The following is a 23,629-nucleotide window of genomic DNA, read 5'->3' as shown; positions in this document are numbered from 1 at the left end:
TACTAAACTCTTGGTCTTCTTTACTTGAGCAAATATATTTGAAAATCAAAATTTGCATTTGCGTTTGGTCTTTCAATGGTATATCTATGGTAGGAAATAGGGCCATTCTTTCCTAGCCCTTCAGGTTTGCTTTTGAGTTCTTGCTATGTTTTTAATTTATAATTAATATTCTGTTAGGGAGAGGGTTCTTTGAGCTAGTGGTATATAGAACCCACCAACCGGGGATGAGTTACGGTTCATCAATAAGGGGTAGAATTGTAGGATGATAGAATGAATTGAGCTCGTCTCTAGGGAGCCCAGCACGCCCAGGGAGCATCCAGCTGTTGGGCTGCACGTGCCTCACACATCCCTAGACATGCGCCAAGATGCGTGCAGCATAGAGAATGCTAGGAGGAAAGAGATAAAGAGAGGAGCTGCTTGTGTAATTAACCTCCACCAACAGCCCACGTATAATTTTTTTTAAATACCATTCATATAAACAGTAGCACTTCAACTTTTATCAACTAGTTAAAATAACTAAATATGGGTAGGGGTAGGGGTGAATGCCCAATCTTACCCTTTTATCATTGTGCACCCTTTTTATTTTTTATTTTTATAAAAGTAATATCAATTTATTATAAAATTAAAAAAAAAAAAAATGGACTGCACCCGCCACCTAATGATTCTATCAAGTTACCCCCAAATCAATCTAAGATCTGAAGAAGTGGGAGGCCCATGGCTCCATCTTCCATCCACCAGAATGGACTGGACCCACCATTCTATCAGAGCTTGCATCATACCAGATGCGTTCCCCAAATCTGTTGAAATGCACTCCTACAAGGTGCCAAGGATCAAGACAACAATGTACTCCCTTGTTAATTTCTCTATGTTTAGTTTTTCTTGGTGGCCAACTTCGATTGGGTTGAAACTTGAAACTTGATAAATAAGGAGTCCTCTGGGTCTACCTATTAATAAGATTTTTGCTTCATTTGATTTGATACATCGCCGATCAATAAGGTACCTTGCCCACTCTTTTTCTGTGGGTTTCATCTACCAAAATTTTTTCTATATCTATTTATCAATTTATCTATATTATATATTTGAAGTCTTTTTTTTTGTTTTTTTGTTTTAATGTGACTGTAAATCCATGGGTCATATTGATCTAAGTGAACTTTGGCTATTTATTTCCTTTAGTAACTTAATTTGTCAAAAGCAAAATTATGGATGTGATTTTATTTTTTATTTTTTATTGTATATTTGTTACCAGAGTCTCATATGTAGATTTTAAAAATAACTTGTAGGTTTTAATCTTGAAGCATGTATCATTTTTCTTATATTTCTTTTCATAGTTTGGGCATGTATCTTTGTAAATTTATGTACCAAGGATCATCTAACCATGAGGTCCATGCATGTAAGCCAATATTGTTAAAATCTTATGATTAATCTACATTATTAGTTATGTGACATTGTACATCACTTAAGATGTACAAAGTCTCTGTTTCAAGTCCTGGAAACAGGGTTAAGGCTGTGTACATTTGACCCTCCCCAGACTCTGCTAAACACGGGAGCCTTGTGCATTGGGGGTCTTTGTTGTTGGATATATTCTATAACCCTAATATATGTTCTAATATAAGTTTACTTGAGTAAAGAAGTAGATTGTGGTATGCCCCACTGGATAGAACCCATCTAACCTAAAACCCTAGTCTTTCCTATAAATACTAGCTCGAGGTAGGGCTGTAAATGGATAACCGAAAATCCGACTGCGATCCGCATCCGTATCCGTTTAGGGGCATCCGTATTCGTTTAGAGATATTCGGAAAAAAAATCCGAATACTCCGATAGAAATCCGAATCCGAATACTTAATTATAAAAAATTAAGTAAATAACGATCTTTGGGGTTTTTGAAGATTCAACTGGTTCTAGAATATGAGGAAAAGAGAATCATGATCTAAAACTATGGATTGAGAGTGAATTGCATCCACTAGGGGGAGGAAGGTTCGAGTTACACAAGGCAGAGGTGTAAACGGATGGCCGAAAATCCGAATTCGATCCGCATCCGAATCCATCCGAATTCGTTTAGAGGTATCCGTATTCGACCAGGAAATATCCGAATCCGATTACATCTGATCCGTATCCGACCTGAATCCGATCCGTTTACAGGCCTAACTCGAGGCAACAACCTGTTTATTCCAAGCTTGATATGCAAGGTGTATTGCTTTACGCAACCTTATGCTTAAACCCAAAACCCTAACATTTGTGACCTTGTACATCACTTAAAATGTACAAAGTCATGGGTTCAAGTCCTGGAAACAGGGTTAAAGCTATGTACATTTAACCTTTCCCAGACTCTGCTAAACGCGGGAGCCTTGTGCATTGGGGGCCTTTGTGACCTTGTACATCACTTAAGATGATTTTCCTTAATATTTTTACTAATGTTTGTTGTACATTATTAGTTATGTATCCTTGTAACTTTTTTTTTTTTTTTTCAGATTTGCAATCAATGCTTTCCCTATGGAACGTTCCTATTCTTGTAGAAGGAAACTATATGGCATGGAGAATTGGGAAGAAACAGTTCTTTGAGAACAATGGATTATGGGATTATGTAGAAGGAAAAATTGTTGAACCTCAAGATAGTCTTAGACTCTTAGCCCAGACTATGTGGAGTGGATAAAGAAACAAGCATCTGCTAAAACAGCAATTCGACAAAAGTGTGGACCAAAGACGGGGCTATATATTGAAGGATTGGACGGCACACTTAGTTGGAAGCAATTGGTTATCATGCATGAATATACTTTTCGAGAACCAGGTGATATTTTTACCACGATTATATTTCTTTCTTTGAATGAATTATGGATACAATTGATGATTTATAAAAACTTAGGCTCAATATTAAATTTTAACCATTCTATTCTATTAGGGTAGTTTGTAATTTTACTTAATTTTAAAGTGCAATGCTATCTAAATGGACTGAAATGTGGAACGAAGGGTAAAATTATTAAAAAAATTGGGAAAAGGTTGTGCACGCTGCTAAGGTGCCCAACATGTGTCATTCTCTCCTCCCCTTTTGAAAAGACATCATTGCCTGTGAAATAACCTAGAAGGGGGTGCTGAATAAGCTATTACTAGTGGATTTTGCCTCTTTTTTAATTACTTGTGAATTACAATATATGATGCAGAATTATGTTAGAGCAATTCAAAATTAAAGAATAAGCAATTTGCATAAATAGAGGAGACACAGATTTATAGTGGTTCGACTTTACAAGTTTATATTCACTCCTCTCAACACTTGAGAGAATTGCACTAGTATTTCTCTTTCAATACAATAGGTGAAGAAATATCACATTTACAAATCTTTTTTCAAGGATAAAAAAATCCTTTACAATTTTTTACGGATAAGAGAATCCAATCTTTTAAGGATAAGAAGATCATTGCAACTAAATGCTCAATCTAGAGTTAACACAACTCAAGAGCAAAAACAATTTCAAAGGAGAATTGAATTGTTACCTAACAATGAGTGTGACCCTACTCCTTGTAATGAGTGCAAATGATGATATGATGATGAATGCATTTATAGCTTTTTGGTACACTCCTCCTAATGTAGTAGATTGGAGAGAGTGTAGAGACTTAAGAGAATAAGTTCTTGTTGATGTGAATTTGACGAATATACTAGAACTCAAAGACAAATTAAACTTTGGAATTGATTTGATCTCTCAACAATAAAGCTCTAGTTTGGATGGTAGTTGATAGTAATAATGGTGAGAGTCTCACTTTGTTGCTCAAAAGGTTGGTGAAGAAAAAGGTCTAATAGCAATATTTTTGCTTTTGACGATCGACCTTCACGACTTAGGATATGACCATTGCGGTGCAGAGAGCTGTTGGGGGTCTGTCGGTCGATGTCTAGTCCACCATCAGGCGACCGTCATGATCCGTTGACCATCAACTCTAATGGTATCAACCGTCAACATTCCAATTCTCTGATGGTTGCATGTCTATTTTACCGATCGACCGTCAAACAATTTGGCCTGTTTTCAACCAGCTGACTTTGGCTCTTTTCACCAGCCAATATCCATTGAGTTTGGATAATTTTAATGGATCATTTGAGGTCTCTCTAGACTATGGATGTGAAATAATATGCCAATTATAATATGCAAGGTAATCTATCCTAGGTTAAGTACAATGTCTTCTTCCATTTGTTGATGGAGCTTTATACTTGGTTTCTTCAATTGATGTTCTTCAATCTTCAATCTTCATAATTTCTTGATCTTTATGTATGATATCCCTTAGATTTCATTGAGATGTTTTTTCATCATTTTATTGTTCATCCTTCAAAAGATTCTTGTCACTTGACCTGAAGCTACAATACATGATCTAAGAAGTATGTTAAATACTTTCATTTGTTTGTTATCATTAAAATCAACCCAATGTTTGCTTAGGAGAGTGGGATTCTAGTTTCCCAACAATCTTCCCATTTTTTATGATAACAAACACTTGATTCTCAAGGACATGAATAAATTTCACGTGAAGCAATTTTAGACCAAGTATTAATATGTGTCAATTTGTGAACAAAATAATATACTGGTAAGCGCTTGATCCTATGAGTGGTATTTGAATTGAGAACCAATATGAACATATCTTTCCTCTTTTTTCATGAACGCATTCTCGCAATCATGATATTGTCCGTTAATTATGTACATTCCCAAGTGAAATTTCCATAAGGCCCCGTTTGTTTAGAGGGGACTTAGGTGGGATGGAAGAATTGGGGTGGGAAAATGCTGATGTGGCACTTCAAAATCCCACCCCAACTTTGTTTGGTCAATTTGGGTGGTGAACTTACAAAAGCTCAGGGGACATCATTAATTGTTTTGTCTGCTAATGTGATACTTCAAAATCCCACCCTTTTGCTATCCAAAGTCTCACAAAATAGGTGGGACTTTGGTTACTATTCATGAGAGAAACAACTTTACCTCAACATTTTCACCCCAACAAAACTCCACCAACATGTGGGTCCCATTTTCCCAACAATCCCACCCCACCTTCCCCTTTAAACAAATGGGGCGTAACAATCCATAAACATTAAGGTCCACAAATAATTGTTCATTTCAAACTACTCATCCACATCCATCTATGAAATTCTATAAACTTGTATATATGAATTCCACCAAAAGTTTGTTTATCTAGTTACATAAAAAACAATTATATACACAAAAGAATATCCTGAAGCCTATTCTCCCAATCCTATACTGGAAAGGTTGGACACCTTACCCTTTAGCTTTCTGGATGCAATCGGCACACTTGCACTCCACGTGTGTGTGCCCAGTAAAAACATTGCAGCTAATTAAGTGAGAAGGAAAACAATTCATATCATGCTCTGGAATACAAAATCATGCTATGAAAATATTGTAATGGCAGTTTGTAATTCAAATATACTATCAATGACTGTGGAAGAAATAATTGTCTTGCATGAAACTTATAAACAATGAAACCATCGCTTGTCTGTTATTATTATCCTTGTTTTACTACGTCTTTCAATTTGTTGTTCTCTTATAATAACTTACTTTAACTGTGAAACTCTTATTTTCTTTCTGTGGCTTACTGTGTCTAGCAATCTATTATTTTCTTCTTATAACTTACTTTATCTATTTTTCTCTTGTTCTTTTTCTGTGGCTTAATGTCTCTGGTTGTTTGTCAACCTCTTATCATAGCTTACTTTATTTGGTTCTTCCTGTGAACTACCACTGAGCTTTGAACTGAGTGAGGATGTTATGCTCTGTAACTTTGTATCTCTGCGATCAGTGAGGATCCAAGTCTGTGTATATATAAGGGTCAATACTCCTCTTTATTCCGGGCATCGTAACCTCAGGGAGGACTGGTCTCAGAACATACACCTATATCTTTGCAGAGTCTGTGTATATATAAGAGTCAGTGCACCTCCCTGTTTAGGGCATCATAACCCTGGGGAGGATTGATCTCAAAACATACACCTATATATGTTTTTTAAAGTACCACTAGTGTGTACTATGTTGGAATTTTTTCAATAATTGTGTGGACGGTTTTGGGTCATTCTTTGGTTCAATGTTGGCTTAGTTTTTTGGCTAAGGGACATGTATCTTCAAAGAAACATATCTAAGGGAGATGTATCATCAAAGAGACATATCCAAGAGACATGTATATTCAAAGAGACATATCCATTTGTATAGGTGCATTCATAGCACTTGGATTGAAATCTTTTAATCTAATCCATTGATCCAAGAGACACACCTACACCATGGGGTATCTCCAAGAGACACACCTACACCATGGGGTATCTTCAAGAGACACTTACATATAAGTGCTTGGATTATAATCTTTTAATCCTTTCTACTCATGTCAATGGGCACATCCATTCCATGAGGTGTCTTGAAGGGATACATCCACCACTATAAATAAAGGTGAAATGGACAGCCCAAATAATTCAATTTTTTGTGGTACGATTTCAGTCAGTCAGGCATTAACAAATTCTCAATTCTCTGATAGTTTCAAGTGATTATTGTCTTTGCAAATCAGTAATCAGTCCAGCCTGTTTTATCTTAGGAGGCAGATTTGTTGCAACCCAGTGCAGTAATAGGGTGCAAATACTGTCTTAAGGACAGGGCGTTCTCGTTCAACTTAGGCTATCTCATTGTCCTCTTTTTTTGATATCAGCGTTTTTCTAACATACTAACTGATTGCTATTGTGCTTTCGCGTTCGTACCCTTTCCAGGAAAGAAGATCATCACGAATTACACTTGATGTCCCCCATTTTACAATGCTATTGCCGATGGTAATTGGGTTGTTGTCTTTGACTTTCTTGACGAAAACAAGAGAGCTCTTACAGCCAGGCTTACATCAAACGGAGAACTTCCTCTTCATGTCGCAGCTGAAAAAGAACAGGTGCATATTGTAGAGAAGTTGGTGGAGTTGATGAGTCCAGAAGAACTACAGCTTCAGGATAAACGAGGTAGAACAGCACTCCATATTGCTACCTCAATTGGAAATTTAAAGATGGTGAAGGCCCTAGTGGAAAGGAATAAGAGTCTAGTGATGGTGAAAAGCATGTCTTGCAGCATACCAATTGTTGTTGCTGCAAGGGCTGGGAAAAGAGAAGTTGTGTAGTTTCTTTACACGCTCATTAAAGAGGAAGATCAAAAAGAAAAAGAAAAAATACAAAGGGAGTATGAACGTGTGGAGAGGTTAGAAGTTAAAAACAAGAAAGTAGCCACGGAGGTGAGAGGAATAGAAATTGAGAATGACAGTAACATTAGCAAGAAAGAATTGTGGACTTCGCATATATTTAGGTACAAGAAAGAATTGTGGAGGAACAGAGACGAACAGAAGACAACTAGAGCTACCATCCTTACTTCTTTAATTTTTGGTGAATACTATGGTAAGTAACCATCATCATCATCATCCCGTTTATATTATTCTAATTCTACAACTAGATCTTATATAGTTGTAAATTTCATTTTCGTTCTGCAATTTTTGGGTGCAATCATTGACCCTGATCCTCTACTGCCGAGCTGCCCGACAAGATCCTACTGCTAAGACACAGAAAGGCGGTAAATTACTGCCTTACCCCTGCCCGAGCGCCTTGCCCGAGTGGGGTAAGGCGGTAATTTACTGTCTTGCTGTGTCTTAGCAGTAGGGTCCTGCCGGGCAACTCGGCAGTAGAGGATCCAAATTGTTCATTGACTATAAGGAAGTTATGGGTCCCCTTTTTCCTGATTTTTGATAATATTATTGAGCCTTTTTGGCCATTTAATTTTGTGAAATATTGATATTTTTCCGCTGATGCAAATTTCATCCAAAATCCATTCAAAGCCTATTTTTACAAAGTTCTAGTCTTTTTTAAACTTCAAAAACGTTTTTTTTTTGGGGTTACTATACAGCTTTTGGGTTACTATACAGCAATTCAAGACCCAGAAAAGCTAAAAACACACAAAAGTGTGTTGGACCCAAAAATATTAAAAAAAAAAACAGAAACGTTACCATACAAAGCCTATGTGAATATTTCATTTCGATCGATCCCTTAACCAAAATGACTACTAATATGAAAATGTCAACAAAGATGCATGTAGACTGCTCACATACTGTTATTAAATTTTCACTCCCTTGTGGCATTTAAGTATATATGTTCATAAGGTGACTCAGTTTCTGGGCAACAAGCTATACCGAGGTGTCTAGGACTGCAATATCAAGTAATGTATGACATGGTCAGAGATTGCACACATAAAAATAACCATAAATTAAGTAAGCTCTTATCAAAAGATATGTGGAAAATTAATTATAAGTTCATAAATAGTTCTGACTAAAAACTTAATTTTGAACCACATTGTTAGTCATTTACATGACATATTTCCAATGATATATTTTTGTGGGCATTGCGGTACAGAGAACAGTTCCCCTTATATTATTTATTTCACTTTTGTAGACGAAGTTTATGATCTACTACAAGTATACGGCGAAGAGCTACTCTTGACCAAGGATGAAAATGAAATTACAGTCGTGCTTGCAATAACAATGATGCCTTCTGGATTTCGAAGTTCCTTCATCGGCCAACACAGAAGTGGGTTTCAGATCTTGACTTTTGAAATACAACATGCCATATACTCATGTAACACTCTCTCTCTCTCTCTCTCTCTCTCTCTCTCTCTCTCTCTCTCTATAAATGGTAACGTAGATGGAGAGGATCCGAACTCCATATGGTATCGCACGGTTAACGTATTGTTAAACCAACCAAAAAAGAATGAAGCTTTTGGTTGACTTTCCTATAATATGTCCAATATGGATCCTCCACTGCCGAGCTGTCCGGTAGGATTGTGGTGTTCAGACACAGCGAGGCGTGCAATGACCGCTTCACCCCTGTCCGAGCACCTTGCCCAAGTGGGGGTAAGGCAATTATTGCATGACTCATCGTGTCTTGACAGCACGGTCCTGCCGGGCAGCTCGGCAATATATTTCATGACTTACTACATCATTGTTCCATCGCTTTCTAAAAATCCAAAATATTCTCTAATAAATTTATATGCATTCGGATCAGTGCTAGAATTTGTTCCCAATACGCGTGTGCGAACCAGAACTGTGGAAACCGGTGGCAATGTTGAAGGTAATCTCTCTCTCTCTCTCTCTCTCTCTCTAAATGGTATTTGGATCCTCTATGGCCTGAGCGCCTTGCCCGAATGGGGGTAAGGCGATCATTTACCCGCCTTGCTGTGTTTTGACAGTGGGGTCCTGCCGAGCAACGCGACAATAGAGGATCTAAATCCCTATAAATGGGTTGGGCTTGGACCATGCAGTCTACAAACCTAAATACAAGCCCTTAAAGAATAGAGAATATGGCCCATTAACAACTCTTATGCATGCAGTGAGAGTTGAGAATTGCATGTGAAGAAAAGAATTGTAATTTGTATTATTTCCTAGAAAATTCTTGCTTGTATTCCATTCCAAAAACATTTCTAATACATAAATATTATTGACTGGATGGAATAGGTGTCGCAAATGGACACATCTGCATCAATATCTCTCGGTGGTTCTTTTAAGGGATTATACTCGTGGTGGCGGTCTCCAAGAAGATTTAGCTTTGCAGATAAATTAAGTAAGAATTAATTAATGCCGGACTCGATTCTTGTCCAGCACCCTGCCTGGGCTGCTTGTGCAGCGTCGGACAAAGTGAGGCGTGAAAAGACCGTCTCACCCCTGCCCGAGCGCCTTGCCCGAGCAGGGGTGAGGCGGTCTTTATTTTCACGCCTCACTGTGTCCGGCGTTGCACATGCAGCCCGGGCAGGGTGCTGGACAGAATCCTTTTGGATTAATGCCTATACATATCTAATATTTAATTAATTACTGAAATTTAAGTTTATCATGCATGAAAATTTTTTGACTACGTACGTACACTGTGCATGCATGCATGCATACAGTTTCAGGTTGCCTTAAGGACATTTACAATATGAAGGTGAAGCATGAAAGCGCTCATAAGCTACTGAAAGAAATATGGAAGTTAGTTTTATTATATGAAGATCTTAAAGAATTGGAAGATTATCTGATTTTAGCAATGTTCAATGCAACTGAGTTTGGAATTGTTGAATCATGGAGGAGATTATCTATAATTGTCCTCAGCTTTTATGGGAAATTTACCCAGAACAAAAAGCCACAATTATCGGTGCAGCTGGAAAGGTGAAGCTGAGGGAATCCATGGGAAGGGCTGGAAAGGTGGTGGTGGTGGAGCAGGAAGGGGATCATTCAACGGGCGGTGCAGGCGTGGAGCAGCAGGAGAGGGATGATCATTGTCGTCATCATAATCATCATCATCGGGTTGTCCAATATAAAGATCAAACCATTTTTCATTATGCAATCAGCCATCGTCAAGAACAAATTTTCCGCCTTTTTCATGAATTAGGTGCAATGAAGGTTGATCTTGTGATCGAGGTCGGCAGATTGGACTCAAAACTATATGTCACATCTAGCTGCGAAAAATGCTCCTCTGTTAAGTTCAAATATAGCTCTCCAAGTGCAACGCGAGCTACAATGGTATCAGGTAATTAATTTTTACATTTGTTTCTTCATCACCCTTGTACGTACGTACAAAGTTTGGTATACACACACACACATATATATATACATATAGCATGTGTTACTCCCATCACTTGATCCATATATATATATATATATATATATTTGAGTCATTAATTGATATTTATTAGGAGTCAGCTAGATAAACTGTGGAAGAAGCTTGCTAAGCAATAGAAGATGTGGTTTCAACCTGTCTTCATCTACTTAACTATTAATGATTAACCACAATGAGAGACAGTCTGGAAACCTTTACGCATTAGAGTCTCCTCCGTAGGGATTTTACCAAACATGAGCCTCCCCGCGAAACAAGAGTGTCGGGGAAGCAACACCTTATTCCAAATTAAGAAAGAAGTGATAAACTCGTTCAAAGATATATTCAGCCCTCCGTACATTCCGGTTAGAGAGTATATTCCCGATGGGCTTCTCAACAAATTCTTATCGGAGGATCAAATTGCTAAAATCCAGTCAATACCTTCGAAAGAGGAGATTTTGGCAACAGTTAAGTCCATCAAAAAGAATAAATCCCCTGGTCTGGATGGGTTTAGTTTAGATTTCTTTTTGTATGTCTAGGATATAGTTAAGGAGAATCTTGTGCTCATAGTGTGGAGTTTCTTTTTGGAACCCCTTCAATTTCATCTTACCAATCATTCATTCATTTCCTTAATCCCTTATGTGGAGGGTGCTTTCTCGGTTGCAGATTTTCACCCTATTATGCTATGTAATACCCTCTACAAATTCATTGTCAAGATCTTGGCATTCCGTTTGAGGAGGGTTGTAGATGACCTAGTAACCGTAAACCAATTTGCTTTCATAAGTGGCAAAAGTATATCTGACAATGTCCTCATTTGTTCTGAGCTTGTTAGAGGTGTCGATAGGTCAGTTCACTCCCCTACAATAATATGGAAAGTAGATATCCATAAAGCTTATAATTTAGTGTGTCGGGAATTCCTCAAGGAAGTGATGATTCAGATGAGATTCCCATTGACCTTCATAGGTTGTGTGTTCCATTGTATGTCCTCTGCCCATTTATCTATCTTGGTTAATGGCAGCCTTGCAAGATTCTTCAGAAATAGGGTTGGGATTAGGCAAGGATGTCCTCTTTTTGCTTTAGCATTGATGCTGGTTATTGAAACTTTCTCTAGGATGGCTCAACTCTAAGTGGGAAAAGATTCATTTGTTTCCTAAGTGCAAAGTTCTTCAATTGTCCCATCTTCCTTTCACTGGTGATCTTATGATTTTCATCAACGCAACTGTTTGTTCAATATCGTCTACTGTTGATCTTCTTTCCTCCTTTGCATCTATATTTGGTTCGATTGTGAACAAATGGAAATCCCTTTTGTTCTCCACTGGGTATCAGAGGAGGCAAAAGTAAATCTTAGGGCTATTTTAGGATTCTTTGAGGGTTCATTCCCAGTTAAATATCTTGATCTTCTTCTCATTATGGCTAGACTCACTGCCCACCACTATATGCCTATTCTCGATAATCTAAGGTAAAAGCTTTATCTTCAGAAAGCTAAATTCCTTTCTTATGTAGGTAGATTAGTGGTGATCAAGACAGTCTTGCAGAGAACCTATTTATATTGGACTAGTATTTTTGGGTTACCGCAATCCATCATCCAGAGAGTGGAATCTATAATGAGCGCCTTTTTGTGGAAAGACATTGATAATAAAAAATTCCTTCAAACCATTAGTTGGGCAACAATGTGTCTTCCAAAATGAGAGGGCGATCTTGGGTTAAGAATCAAAGACGTGAATATCGCAGGGATTGTGAAACTCATTTGGAACTTGGTCTCCAAGAGTAAGAGTCTGTGGGTTTATTGGATATATTCTAGATACCTTAAGGAGGATTCCATTTGGAAAATATCCTGCCCACTGGATGCATCTTGGTCCTAGCGGAAGATACTAAAATATAGACATTTTGGTTGCTCTGATTATTAAATCCAGATTGGATAATAGCTCTTCCACCCTTCTTTGGTTGGACAACTAGCACTCCCTGGGGGTTCTTTTCAATTTGTTATCTTTCTAGGACTGATAAACTTGCCAAGATATCTTCCATTCTCATTGATGGATGATGGAACCTTGGTTGGGTCTAGCTTTGCTCCTAGTATGCTTGAGGCACGTTTAGCATGTGAGGGGATTAGTAGGCGGCGTAGAGGTTCTCAGGATCTGGTTGTATCGAATGCTTCGCACTCTGAGAGTTTTTCCTCGAACTCAACTTGGAATCTAGTAACAACCTAAGTGGATATGGTTCCATGGTTTCATGTGGTTAAAGAATCACATCCCGAAGCACAGTTTTATTATATGGAGAGTGTTTACAAAAACTCTCCCAACTCAGGACTTCCTTCAAAGGAGTCAAGTTCCCTCTCCAACTTCTTCTTGTCTTTGTTGGAATGAAGTCGAGGATATACAACACTTATTCTTCCGATGTCTATTCTCTTCTCGTCTATGGGGAGGGATAATGTTTAAATGTTGGCCTAACAACTGGAGGATTGGGAACCTAGAGGCAGAGTGGAGGTAGATTAAGAAAAATTTTAAGGGAAATCCATTGTAGATTCAATTGGTAAGATTGCATACTTCTTTTTCACTAACTTGGTAAGATTGCCCACCAAGATTTTATGCATGTCATCAAGGCAATACAATTGACAACTCTGGTGATTCATATGTGTGTATGCAATTTGCTTTCACTAAATTTCTTTCATCACTGCAGGAAGTGGAAAGCATTATGCCACCAGGCTTCAAAAATTTCAAAAACAAAGATGGTCTGACATCTAGAAAGTTATTCACATTGGAGCACAAAGAGCTAGTAGATGAAGGTGCAAAGTGGATGAAGGAAACAGCACAACAGTGCATGGTCGTCGCAACCCTTATCTCCACAATCATGTTTCAAGCAGTGTTTAGTGTATCAGATGCCTTTAGTATTTCAGGTTCTGTAAAGAGTGGTACAAACAAACTCAATTACAAACATGACAAATATTCTATAATATTTGTTATCACAGATATATTGGGACTTACCACTTCCGTAGCTTCGATGCTGATGTTTCTGGCCATTATTACTACAAGTCATGCAGAAGAAGCTTTCTTAAAGAAATTGCCACGTATGCTGATGATGGGGCTTTTTTTCCTTTTCGTTTCTATAATGGGGATGATGACTGCCTTTGTTGAAGCCACTCTGGTTTTATTTCACCACAATGTTCGTCTAGGGGTCTCCTTACCAATTGTTCTTCTAGCTACTGTTCCAATCACTATATATGCTTTTATGGAACTTCCTCTGTTCATTGAATTGACACATTCCACAAATAGTTTACCCAAGTCAAAGGTCATTAGAAAGAAAACTATAAGCATGAACATGTAGTAGTAGTAGTACTTTAATGTGGGTTTGGGTTTGCTTTAGTAGAGGTAGTACTATAGCTTAGCTTATATATAGGGAAAATACTTTTGAGAAGTCGAATGTAAGTCCAGTATAAACTGTCTTAGCTTACAATATAAACCTTTCATGTTTTTTTTTTTTTTGTTATATTATTGGTAAGATTTGAATTTTAAGCATATCAAAGTTGCCCTAGCTAGTGATATCTATATGTTTAACAAAAATGCTATCATTCCATATTGACTGAATAAGGAGTTCTCATTCTTAGGAACTCAATATTTGGTCTCTATCTCAATCTTCCAATTCAAGTCATGAATATTCTTTGTAATCTTGTAATATCTTTCATATCACATGTGATCACACTCACCATATTTAGATCAGCTAGGCTGTACATCTATTCATTGATCTCTCCATTGAGAGACTAAAATTAATGAAAGAAATCCAAACCAGTATTCTGATATTCCACAATATGCATGGCAGCCATTACCATAACTATATATTTCAAATCGGATTGCTAAATTAATATTGCTCAAAGGTTGTTGAATTGTGACCTATAAAGGCCATGTCAGACCCATATACCTATCTTTATTTGGTGGGAAATTAGAAGAGAGAGAGAGAGGCCACTCTCTACCTCAGATTTCTTGTCCACTACCATCTTCTCGGCCAGTAAGTGACATGCCTTCATAGATTGCGTGGGGAAAGGGGTTAGTACCCTGATGACCTTGCTAGTGGAGTAGGATCATATCTAAGTATTTCTTCAGTTCCTTCTGAGGTCTCTTCTCTTTCTCATATGAGGCGATTGCAACCATAATAAGAAACGTGGAAAGGGGAAGAAGAGCAAATCTTAAAGAAGACTTGTGGTGGGAAAGCTTAATTAGTACAATTTGAGTAAGCCACAGTCCATCATCCATGATGGGGGTTATGAAATTGTTATTGAGCTTAGTATCAGATCTTCCCGTAGTGGGAAGCTTGCTTAGGCTGGTGTTGTTGTATCATCCTTTTGGGTCTCAAATGAAAGTATTATGCTAGAATGGTAGGGGTTTCAATTCCCCCTGAGAAGCATCAAGTTGTGAAGGATAGAATTCGGCCTTTAATATTTGCATCCTTTGTTTCTACTATATCATTTTTTCTTCCATTACCCTGGGCTGATAGTTTGTACATAATGAAACACACTTCATTGCATGGGATGGAATTCAGCCGCTATCAAGGATAATATGTTAGAATAAATCTTTGTGGCGAAACCCTGATTGCTAACCATACAATGTAACCTAGAACACTATGTAATCAAACATAGAGAAGGGATTCAGGCATACCTTGCACCGTACGTATGTTGGTGAGTCTTCCACAGCCTTCTGTCATTCCAGATGTCTATTCTTTGTGGGAGAAAGAGGGGGAAATATAGCAGAGGCTGCAGGGACCCAAGACCAGTATATATAATACTGTCCCAACTCTAATCTCAGTTCCACAGTGAGTTGGGTTAGCCTATCTCACTGTGTGACGAACCGAACCGGTTCATGCGTAGACTCCCACTAATTGATTAACCTAGTAATTAATTAAGCCTACATAAAAACTTCTAACAGTCTCGCACTTGGGCTATGTTAAAGTTCTAACTTGGTAGAGAAGAGAATGAGAAGAAGAAGAAGAGAGAGAGAGAGAGAGAGAGAGAGAGAAGTGCACAAGAGATACGTGGTTCGGTTGATGATACAACCTACGTCCACAGTAATGATAAACCTTTCTTAGTAGTAGTTGCCTTTAGTTACATTCCTCTTATAGTGGTTGTGGTTGAGTGAATCAAGGAGTGATTAACTAAGATAAGGACTATACAAGGAAACAGGATTAATCCTACAACTACGGATTTTATCCTTGCCTTTATTACCGATTTCCTTTCCTTCCTGGGCTTCAATTATCTTGCTTGCATGAGGTGCAACGAATTGAAGACCAACAACTATTGTATGAGCTGTAGGGGATTTGATCTTATCCTTGATTGATTCCCTGAGATTGTGCTCAATGGTTACATGAGCTGTTGATGTATTGCCTTCGCTTACACGCCCCCGCAAGCTCAAGGGGGATTGGCCATTTTCTTGATTATTTTGGTTTTAAATGGCACTCCCCCTCTTCTTATGAGGATTTGATTATTTGCTGGAAAAGGAAAGCCAAGGTGGTGCACTTGGTTGAAGCCTGGTTGTCAGGGGTGGTGTTGATTCCATATGTTCTTTGGTTGTAGAGGAATAAGAGAAAGTTCGATGGCAAGACTATTGACTATCGTTGTACATTCATTGTGTTTATTTCTCTTTTGAGGGAGTTAGCACATCTTTTCAAGTCTCCGGTTCGTAATGTCCAAGATTTGATCTGCTCGAGAAGATTAAAAATCCCTATTGTTCATAAATCGACTCAAATTATTAGGGAAGTTTTTTTGTGCAAGCCTCCTCGGGGTTGGTCTTAACTAAATGTTGATGGCTGCTCTTTAGGCAATCCAGGTAGAGCTGGGGCTGGAGGAATTCTGAGAGATGAGCCGTGTTGTTCCATCTCGGCTTTCAGTTTTTACCTTGGTATTAAAACCAATTATGTAGCCAAATTCGAGGCTATTATCCGTGGTGTAAAGAGAGCCAGAGAGATAGGGATCTCGTAGTTATGGATTGAATGTGACTCAACGGCAGTTACCAGCTCCATTCATTCTAGATCGATTCCATGGTTCGTCTTGTAAGAGTGGATTGCACTTGAATCCTTCTTGAATCAAATATCTTAGAAAATATCCCACTGCTTCAGAGAAGGGAATACTGTGGCGGATTTCTTGGCAAAGTCAGCAGCTAAAAGTGGCGTCTCCACCCCTCTTTTCTTGTGCTTTCCTACATCTATTATAACTGCTTTAAAAGATGATTTGGTGGGAAGGCAAGTTATCATTTTTCTTATTAATTTGTTGGGGTCTTGCTCCTATGTGGGGTTTAGAATAGTTTATTCTATTTTATGGCTGTAGGGGATTTATCCCTTATCTCCTTTGTTTTTGTATCTGTCTGGGTATGCATGGACGTTAAACATTTGTTATTTTTTCTTTCTTATATTTAAAAATCTTGCTGACCTTTAGCAAAAAAAAGATGTACTCATCCTGGTACTCATCGAAAATTGGGGGTTTACTAAAATCAACATGAACAATGATTCGTTCGTTTGCAACATCATCTGTTGTCGTATGAACTTCACTTGTGTTGAAGTCCTCCATGGGAGTTGTACATCCACCTCTATGCCTGGGCGTCATCACAACTTCTCGCTCTCCTCCAAAGCTCTGATTACCAAATAATGCAGCCTCATTGGAAGATACGGATCGAGAGAGTCAAACACATGAACACAAGAAGAAAGACATCGCAACGGGTTTAACGTGCTCTTCAAGGACACAAAAAAATTACAACTCTTCAAGGATGCAACGTAACTTTCCAGGGTTACGGGGGAGAACACTTCAAGGTTCAAAATACTCAACAGAGTAAAATTTCATTAATCAATTCTTCCTAATTAATGAAGTAATTGATGACGAGTGTCCAGCACACACTCCACTACTTAATGTGGAACCCATCTAGTAAAGGGTAACTGAACCAGCTCGGTTGGTTCCGAACTGAAATTAACTTGTTGGGCTCCACTTGGTCTACTTCCAATTTTGGGCCTGCATCAATAGGCTGGTTGAAATGAGTTAGAATGGTACCCAAGGTATGAGGAATTTTTGTAATATCATTACGGGGCTGCATGATTCATTCGACTACAGATAATGCAGAAGAAATGACCACCTTGGGGAGCAAAGCGACCACCACAACCATGACCAAAGCGACCACCCCGACCCCCATGTCCAGAACCTCATCCAGGGGAGGAACCATTATCAGATGAAGGAGACCTTTGAACAATGTTTGTCGAAGGAGGCGCAAGTGATGGAGTGGCGCATTTGGCAATCTGCAATTTCTGAAATGTTATAATGCTCTCATTGCTGAGTAGTAAACCACTCAATTCAGAATATGTGGGTGGCTCCATACGAGTGAGGATGGAGGGGATGATGCATTGCAAATCAGGTTGGAGTACAAGGACATACGTATTAAAATCAACCGGTTTGAGTGGATTACCGATGGCAGCGAACTCATCAGCAATAACCTTTGCACGTTGAAAGTAGGCATAGATGGGTTCATCAGGCTTTTGCTTGAGATTTTGGAGTGACATACTCAAGTTCATTAGCCTGGTTGATGATGTAGAACCATAAGTTTCCTGAAGCATGGTCCAAGTTTCATGACTGAAATCTTTGCCTAGAACAGGTGAGTAGACCTCTTCTGAAAGAGAAGCGAGAAGCATGCTGGTGATGGCGGCATCTTGTTGCTGCCAATCATCCGCGGCATCACCAGAAGGGGGGCGCGGCTTAGAGCCATCAACATATGAGAAGAGACGTTGCCCTTTGAGAAAAGCAACGATTTGCTTGCGCCAGGAGAGATAGTTACTGGGTGTGAGCTTCAGGGAGACATAATGATGGGTAGAGGGTAGAGAGGAAAAGAGCTTAGCTACAGAGGAGTTAGAGGCGGTGGTATCATCAGATGTGGCTTTCTTGACGAAACTACCACGGATGCCTTTGTTGAAGCTGCCCTGACTTTATTTCGCTACGATGTTCGTCTCTGGGCCTCCTTACCAATTGTTTTTCTAGCTAGTGTCCCAATCACTATATATGCTTTAGTGGGGAACTTCCTCTGTTCCTTGAATTGACACCAAAGGTCACACTAGAAGAAACTATAAGCGTTGGGTACGTATTTTAATGTATTGGGCGTGCTTTTAGTAGAAGAATAACTCATATATAGGGAAAATATGTTTGAGAAGTCAGAATGTATAAAATGTGTGTAGTTGATGATCGAGTTTGTAAAACTTTTCAGTATTGAAATTTACAATTCTTCAGTACTGGTTTGTTATATTAAGGATTTGAAGTTTGAGCATATCTATGTTTAAGAAAAATGTTATATTATTCCACAATATGCATGGTAGCCAAGACTAAATTATTATTCCACAAAGGGCAAAAACCTTATTTTTTGAACAATTGTGAACTAAGATTCTGACTTAAGCCTCTCTTTGAGCCTCTCCACTTCAATTAGCAAATTCAAAACCATTAGATTTTTGTGAGCCTCTCTTTCCACTTCAATTAGCAACAAACCTCATTCAAAACCATTAGATTTTTGTGAGATATATAGCCAATATAAAATGAGGGTCATAAAAAGTGTAGAGACTATCCACAACTGATATTGAGTATGAAATCATCCTTGGCAATGTTTCCTTGCTCAAATTTATACAAAAAAAAATGTATGCAACAGAAATTGTTTTCTTTTTTGAGGTTTGTATGCAAGGCTCCGTCCATTTGGTTGCAAGGGGGATTAAAGGGAAGGGACTTAGAAAATTTTAAACTTAAATTGGAAACTTTTAAACTTGCTCCAAATCATTTCATATTTGGTTATTAAATTTCACTTCCCTTTGGTTTAAAAAGTAAAATAAAAATTACATGTAAAATATTTCATTACTAAATATGGTATGAAATTTAAGTAGTTTACATGGGGTAATTATTACAAAAGTTTCTTTTTAAGGTTTGAAAATTTTCACTTCCCTTCCCTTTAATCCCCCATGTGACTATATCACTTGCTCCAAATCATTCCATATTTGGTTATTAAATTTCACTTTACCCCCTTTGGTTTAAAAAGTAAAATAAAAATTACATGTAAAATGTTTCATTACTAAATATGGTATGAAATTTAAAAATTACATGTAAAATGTTTCATTACAAAAGTTTCTTTTTAAGGTTTGAAAATTTTCACTACCCTTCCCTTTAATTCCCCTTGCAACCAAACATAGCCGAAAGAATATTGTGGATCTCATGAATAAAATAGTGACTGCCAAGAAAACTTAGGGGAGATTTTGATTGAACAAAGCCCACGAGTACACATTTGAGGCCAAGTGTACCCACTCACTATAGCTGTTTCTAGATTTTGGATATTCTTACTGGTTTCCATTTTATATCTAATGGTTAGTTGTGCCGCCATAAACACACACACATACGAAAGCTAGGATTTCAGAGCTTTCCTCCTTCAAATCTAATACAAACTTTGCTTGCAGCTTAGAAGCCAAGCTGCAAGCTTTTCAGAGCTTTCCTCCTTCAAATCTTATACAAACTTTGCTTGCAGCTTAGAAGCCAAGCTGCAAGCTTTTCCACACACCCAAATGAGTTGAAGTAAGAATACGATGATCACTTGGAAAAAAAAAATCTCCATTGAAATTTTTTTCTAAAAAATTATTAAAAAGTAATCAATCAATACATGAATCTAAATCACCCTCTCAATGTCGATTAATATAGTAACAGTTGAAATATTTTTTTCGTTCTGCTAATGAAGTATTTTTTAACAATGGTGAACTAAGATTCTGACTTGATCATCCAGTCAAAAGGATTTTGGCTGGAGGAAGTAAAGCAACAGCACCATAATCAGGATTTGAATATTTCTTGTAAGCTCCCTTTAACTTGCTTTCTAGGGCGACTGAGTGGAATTTTGCCAAGAGCTTAGCACAATCCCTGTACCAGAAAATGAAAATTGTAAACTAAAAAGCAAATATATAGAACAAAGGTTTTAAAGAAGGGAGAGAATTGTCCACATACATCAATTGTGTTTCAGAGAATCCAGAGTGGAATTTGAGAGTTTCATTCCAAAAGGGGCTTTTGTTCAGGGTGCATCTTGCAGCATAAACTGCTGAAGCAGCCAGCATGGATGGACAATACATTATTGCTACATAATTCATCAGACCTATCTCTGCCATAAAGAAGGCCAAATTCTCTATCTGAATCTGAAGAGAAAGAAGAAGGGGAATTAGTTAATAACTTATTAGTAATTGAAAGACAGAAAAATTAATAGGAGGGTCGATCTATTACCTCCTTTTGATCAGCCATAGCAGCCTTAATAAAACGAACAAGAAACACATATGGTGTAGGCACTGTTAAGTTCCATTCTAGCTTTCCTAAGATTGCCTTCTCCATGGCCAAAATCTGTTCTCCAGTGTATGCCATGTCTGAAATGCTGACAAAGTCGGCTACCTGTGAAGCCCTCCAAAAGCATTGTTTAGAACACACAACAACTGACTAAATCCCATAATCCCAAAAGCTCAAGCTTTTAACTACAACAAAGTAAATCAACACACAACAACTGACTAAATCCCATAAATATGTACCTCTGGAGCCCATAGTTCCTCGTATTTGCTGGCTATAAGCATGGCACCTATTCCAACTAACTGCAGTTCCCTCCTTGGGATTACTTTCTTGGAAAGAAATCGATCAACTGTATTGATAGTGAGATAAAGAGTTTCTGGTCTAAGTTCAAATTTGCAGTGAACTTCTATCAACCAGTCCACAATAATGGCTCTCATTTTCTCATTAATATCAGGTTGCATGCCCATGTAATCTTGAATGTGACTTGAATTCTACAAGAGGATTAAAAAGATCCACATATCACATACACAAACTCACAAACATCCAACAGACAGAGAAATTGAAGAAGGAAGTACCTCCTCAAGCTTGTAAAACTTGTATAGATCTTCCACATAGTCAACCATTGCTAGATGATTGTCTACATCTGCTGTGTCAATGTTGATAATGGGATCACTCGATTTATTGACTAGACCACAAGCAGCCTGAAGAGGAACCATTAAGAATATGACAAGAAAAACTGAGAAATCATTCAAAAGTTATGTCCAAAAACGGATTATGGAAATGGGAATGTAGTAGCATGAGATATTTTAGATAAAAAAAAACTACCTTGCTTCGAGCTGTTAGGATTGCTGTGAGGGTCTGAGCTTTACGCCTTGATGTTTTCTGGCTTGCAATTTTCTCCTTTCTTGTATCTTCTTTGTGCTCTGGGCTTACCTCCCTTGCTATATCAGGCTTTGGCTTTGTATTGACCTTCTTCCGAGCTGGCTTTGCTGGCACAGCTCCTTTCTTCTCCACTGCTCCATTAACAACTTTTGCAGCTGGTTTCTGCAGATATGACGAATTCAATATATAGTTAGAATTTATTGGCACTGTATTATTGCCTAAAATCAGATTTAGAAAGCTTAAGTGCTCTAGAGATTTACCTTAATATTCTCTGCTGCATCAGGTTGTGCATTTGCAAGCAATTGTGCACAAAAACTCCTAAAAACAAGTAAGAACAAATTAACCATCTGGGGTAGCAAGAGAGAAAGAGATAGAGAGAGGTGTGGAAGAGAGGGTACCTCGTTAGGGGACGGGAGAACTCTTGCTTTGGTTTCCCATCGATGACTGGAACAGTAACCAAATTCCCAATATCTTCAAGTGCTTTCCGGTTATTTCTTATGCCCAAAGGAATCTTCTGTTTGCCTCCTCCCCCGGCAATTGCTGCACCTGTATATATCCATGACTCGTTAAGATCAGAGAAAACAGAGAATATGTTTATGAAAGAAAATATATAAAAAACAGAGAATGATTGCGGAATATGGTATCTGAAAAGTTAGATCTAACCCTAAAGCAAAACCAAGAGATCCAGCATATACAAACTACACATAGGGAATTCAAAAATCTGCAACATATCTCCCATTATCCTTTACCAAGAACAGCGTGGAATCAGCTAATAAACGAAAAACAAAATATACAGATCGAGAACTAATCAAGAAACAAATCAGATACAAGATGAGAACCTATACAACTAGTGAAATCAAAGCAAAATTTGCAGGCCATCTTTTGAAACTGGAAATCCTGAAAGCCGTGAATCAAAAGATGTCACAGAATCCCGATCCAATCAACAAGGAAATTTAAAAAAGTTTACTAAATCAGATACAAGATGAGAACCTATACAACTAGTGAAATCAAAGCAAAATTTGCAGGCCATCTTTTGAAACTGGAAATCCTGAAAGCCGTGAATCAAAAGATGTCACAGAATCCCGATCCAATCAACAAGGAAATTTAAAAAAGTTTACTAGAGTGTCCATGAAAAGCCCTAACATCCAGAAGCGGAATACCTCTAACTTGCTGTGTAACAACTGGTTTTGATGCCATTCCTGAAGTTTCCTGATCTGTCTCAAAAATCCCAGAACACGACCGGCGGTTCCAAGAAAGGCGATGGTGGGTTTCGAATTCTCTACCCACGCGAAGATTACGCAGTCTTCTTCCTCTCCCCTCTTCGTTCTTTCTCTCGGTCTCCCTCCTTTCCCTTCTCCGTTTTCTTTCTCCCTCTGCGTTCTTCTTCGTCTTATTTGTCTCTCTCTCTTTTTAAGCTGGGCATGAAGAGACTTCCCAATCCCCAGAACCCCCAACGGTCTTCTTGCTTTAAGATCCCAACCGTTGGACAAATCCAACTTATAAAATTTAAAATCCCAACCGTTGGAGAAATCCAACTTATAAAATTGTTACGGCGATTTCCATTTTATGCCCACTTTCATAATCTCCAACGGTAATAATATGTAGCCCTCTCACACACATGGAATGACCTCTTTGCCCCTATTTACAAAGACATTGCACGTTACTATGCCGCTGCTCAGAAAACCCCCAAATAATTATCACCTCCAATTCTCTGCCTGCTCCAATTCCTCCAATTCCTCACATAAGAGCGGAAATGACCACCCTACCCCACCTTGGGTAGTGTGTGGGCAATGTGTTCGAGTAGGGGGTAGGATGGTCATTTTTGCTCCTATGTGAGGAATTGGAGGGAA

At 38.2% G+C, this 23,629-nt stretch overlaps 2 protein-coding genes across 7 annotated transcripts; one reads left to right on the top strand and one right to left on the bottom strand.

Annotated features, from left to right (window-relative positions):
• The first annotated feature begins 10,080 nt into the window (after nt 1-10,080).
• LOC122659535 lies at nt 10,081-13,915 on the top strand. The gene is made up of 3 exons (XM_043854639.1): nt 10,081-10,390; nt 10,494-10,528; nt 13,271-13,915. Exons 1-3 carry the CDS (start codon nt 10,081-10,083, stop codon nt 13,913-13,915), a joined length of 990 nt encoding a protein of 329 aa, XP_043710574.1.
• Nucleotides 13,916-20,285: 6,370 nt separating this feature from the next.
• LOC122657309 (G2/mitotic-specific cyclin S13-7-like) lies at nt 20,286-23,078 on the bottom strand. 6 transcript variants are annotated; one of them, XM_043851966.1, is made up of 10 exons: nt 22,940-23,078; nt 22,178-22,325; nt 22,040-22,097; nt 21,831-21,941; nt 21,723-21,794; nt 21,473-21,598; nt 21,140-21,388; nt 20,844-21,005; nt 20,574-20,758; nt 20,286-20,489 (listed from the first exon to the last, which is right to left on the bottom strand). In XM_043851966.1, the coding sequence occupies exons 1-10, from the start codon at nt 22,974-22,976 to the stop codon at nt 20,351-20,353; spliced, it is 1,287 nt and encodes a 428-aa protein (XP_043707901.1). In that variant the 5' UTR covers nt 22,977-23,078; the 3' UTR covers nt 20,286-20,350. The 6 variants fall into 6 exon arrangements, with proteins under 6 accessions (XP_043707901.1, XP_043707898.1, XP_043707902.1 ...); XM_043851963.1 differs by having other exon boundaries at nt 21,723-21,941; XM_043851967.1 differs by lacking the exon at nt 21,723-21,794.
• Nucleotides 23,079-23,629: the final 551 nt, after the last annotated feature.

Source organism: Telopea speciosissima, chromosome 4 (genome assembly GCF_018873765.1).
Source record: "Telopea speciosissima isolate NSW1024214 ecotype Mountain lineage chromosome 4, Tspe_v1, whole genome shotgun sequence".
NCBI classification, from domain to species: Eukaryota; Viridiplantae; Streptophyta; class Magnoliopsida; order Proteales; family Proteaceae; genus Telopea; species Telopea speciosissima.
This window is presented reverse-complemented; position numbering and strand designations above follow the sequence as displayed.

Bases quoted from the DNA above. Each gene is read 5' to 3' on its own strand.
- LOC122659535 (XM_043854639.1), top strand. From the start codon at position 10,081: ATGGAGGAGATTATCTATAATTGTCCTCAGCTTTTATGGGAAATTTAC. The intron at 10,391-10,493 runs GTGCAATGAAGG...GTTCAAATATAG, and splicing joins CCGCCTTTTTCATGAATTAG to CTCTCCAAGTGCAACGCGAG. The intron at 10,529-13,270 runs GTAATTAATTTT...TCATCACTGCAG, and splicing joins GCGAGCTACAATGGTATCAG to GAAGTGGAAAGCATTATGCC.
- LOC122657309 (XM_043851963.1), bottom strand. From the start codon at position 22,976: ATGGCATCAAAACCAGTTGTTACACAGCAAGTTAGAG. The intron at 21,389-21,472 runs GTACTTCCTTCT...ATCCTCTTGTAG, and splicing joins AGTTTTACAAGCTTGAGGAG to AATTCAAGTCACATTCAAGA. The intron at 20,759-20,843 runs GTAATAGATCGA...CTTTCTCTTCAG, and splicing joins CTATGGCTGATCAAAAGGAG to ATTCAGATAGAGAATTTGGC.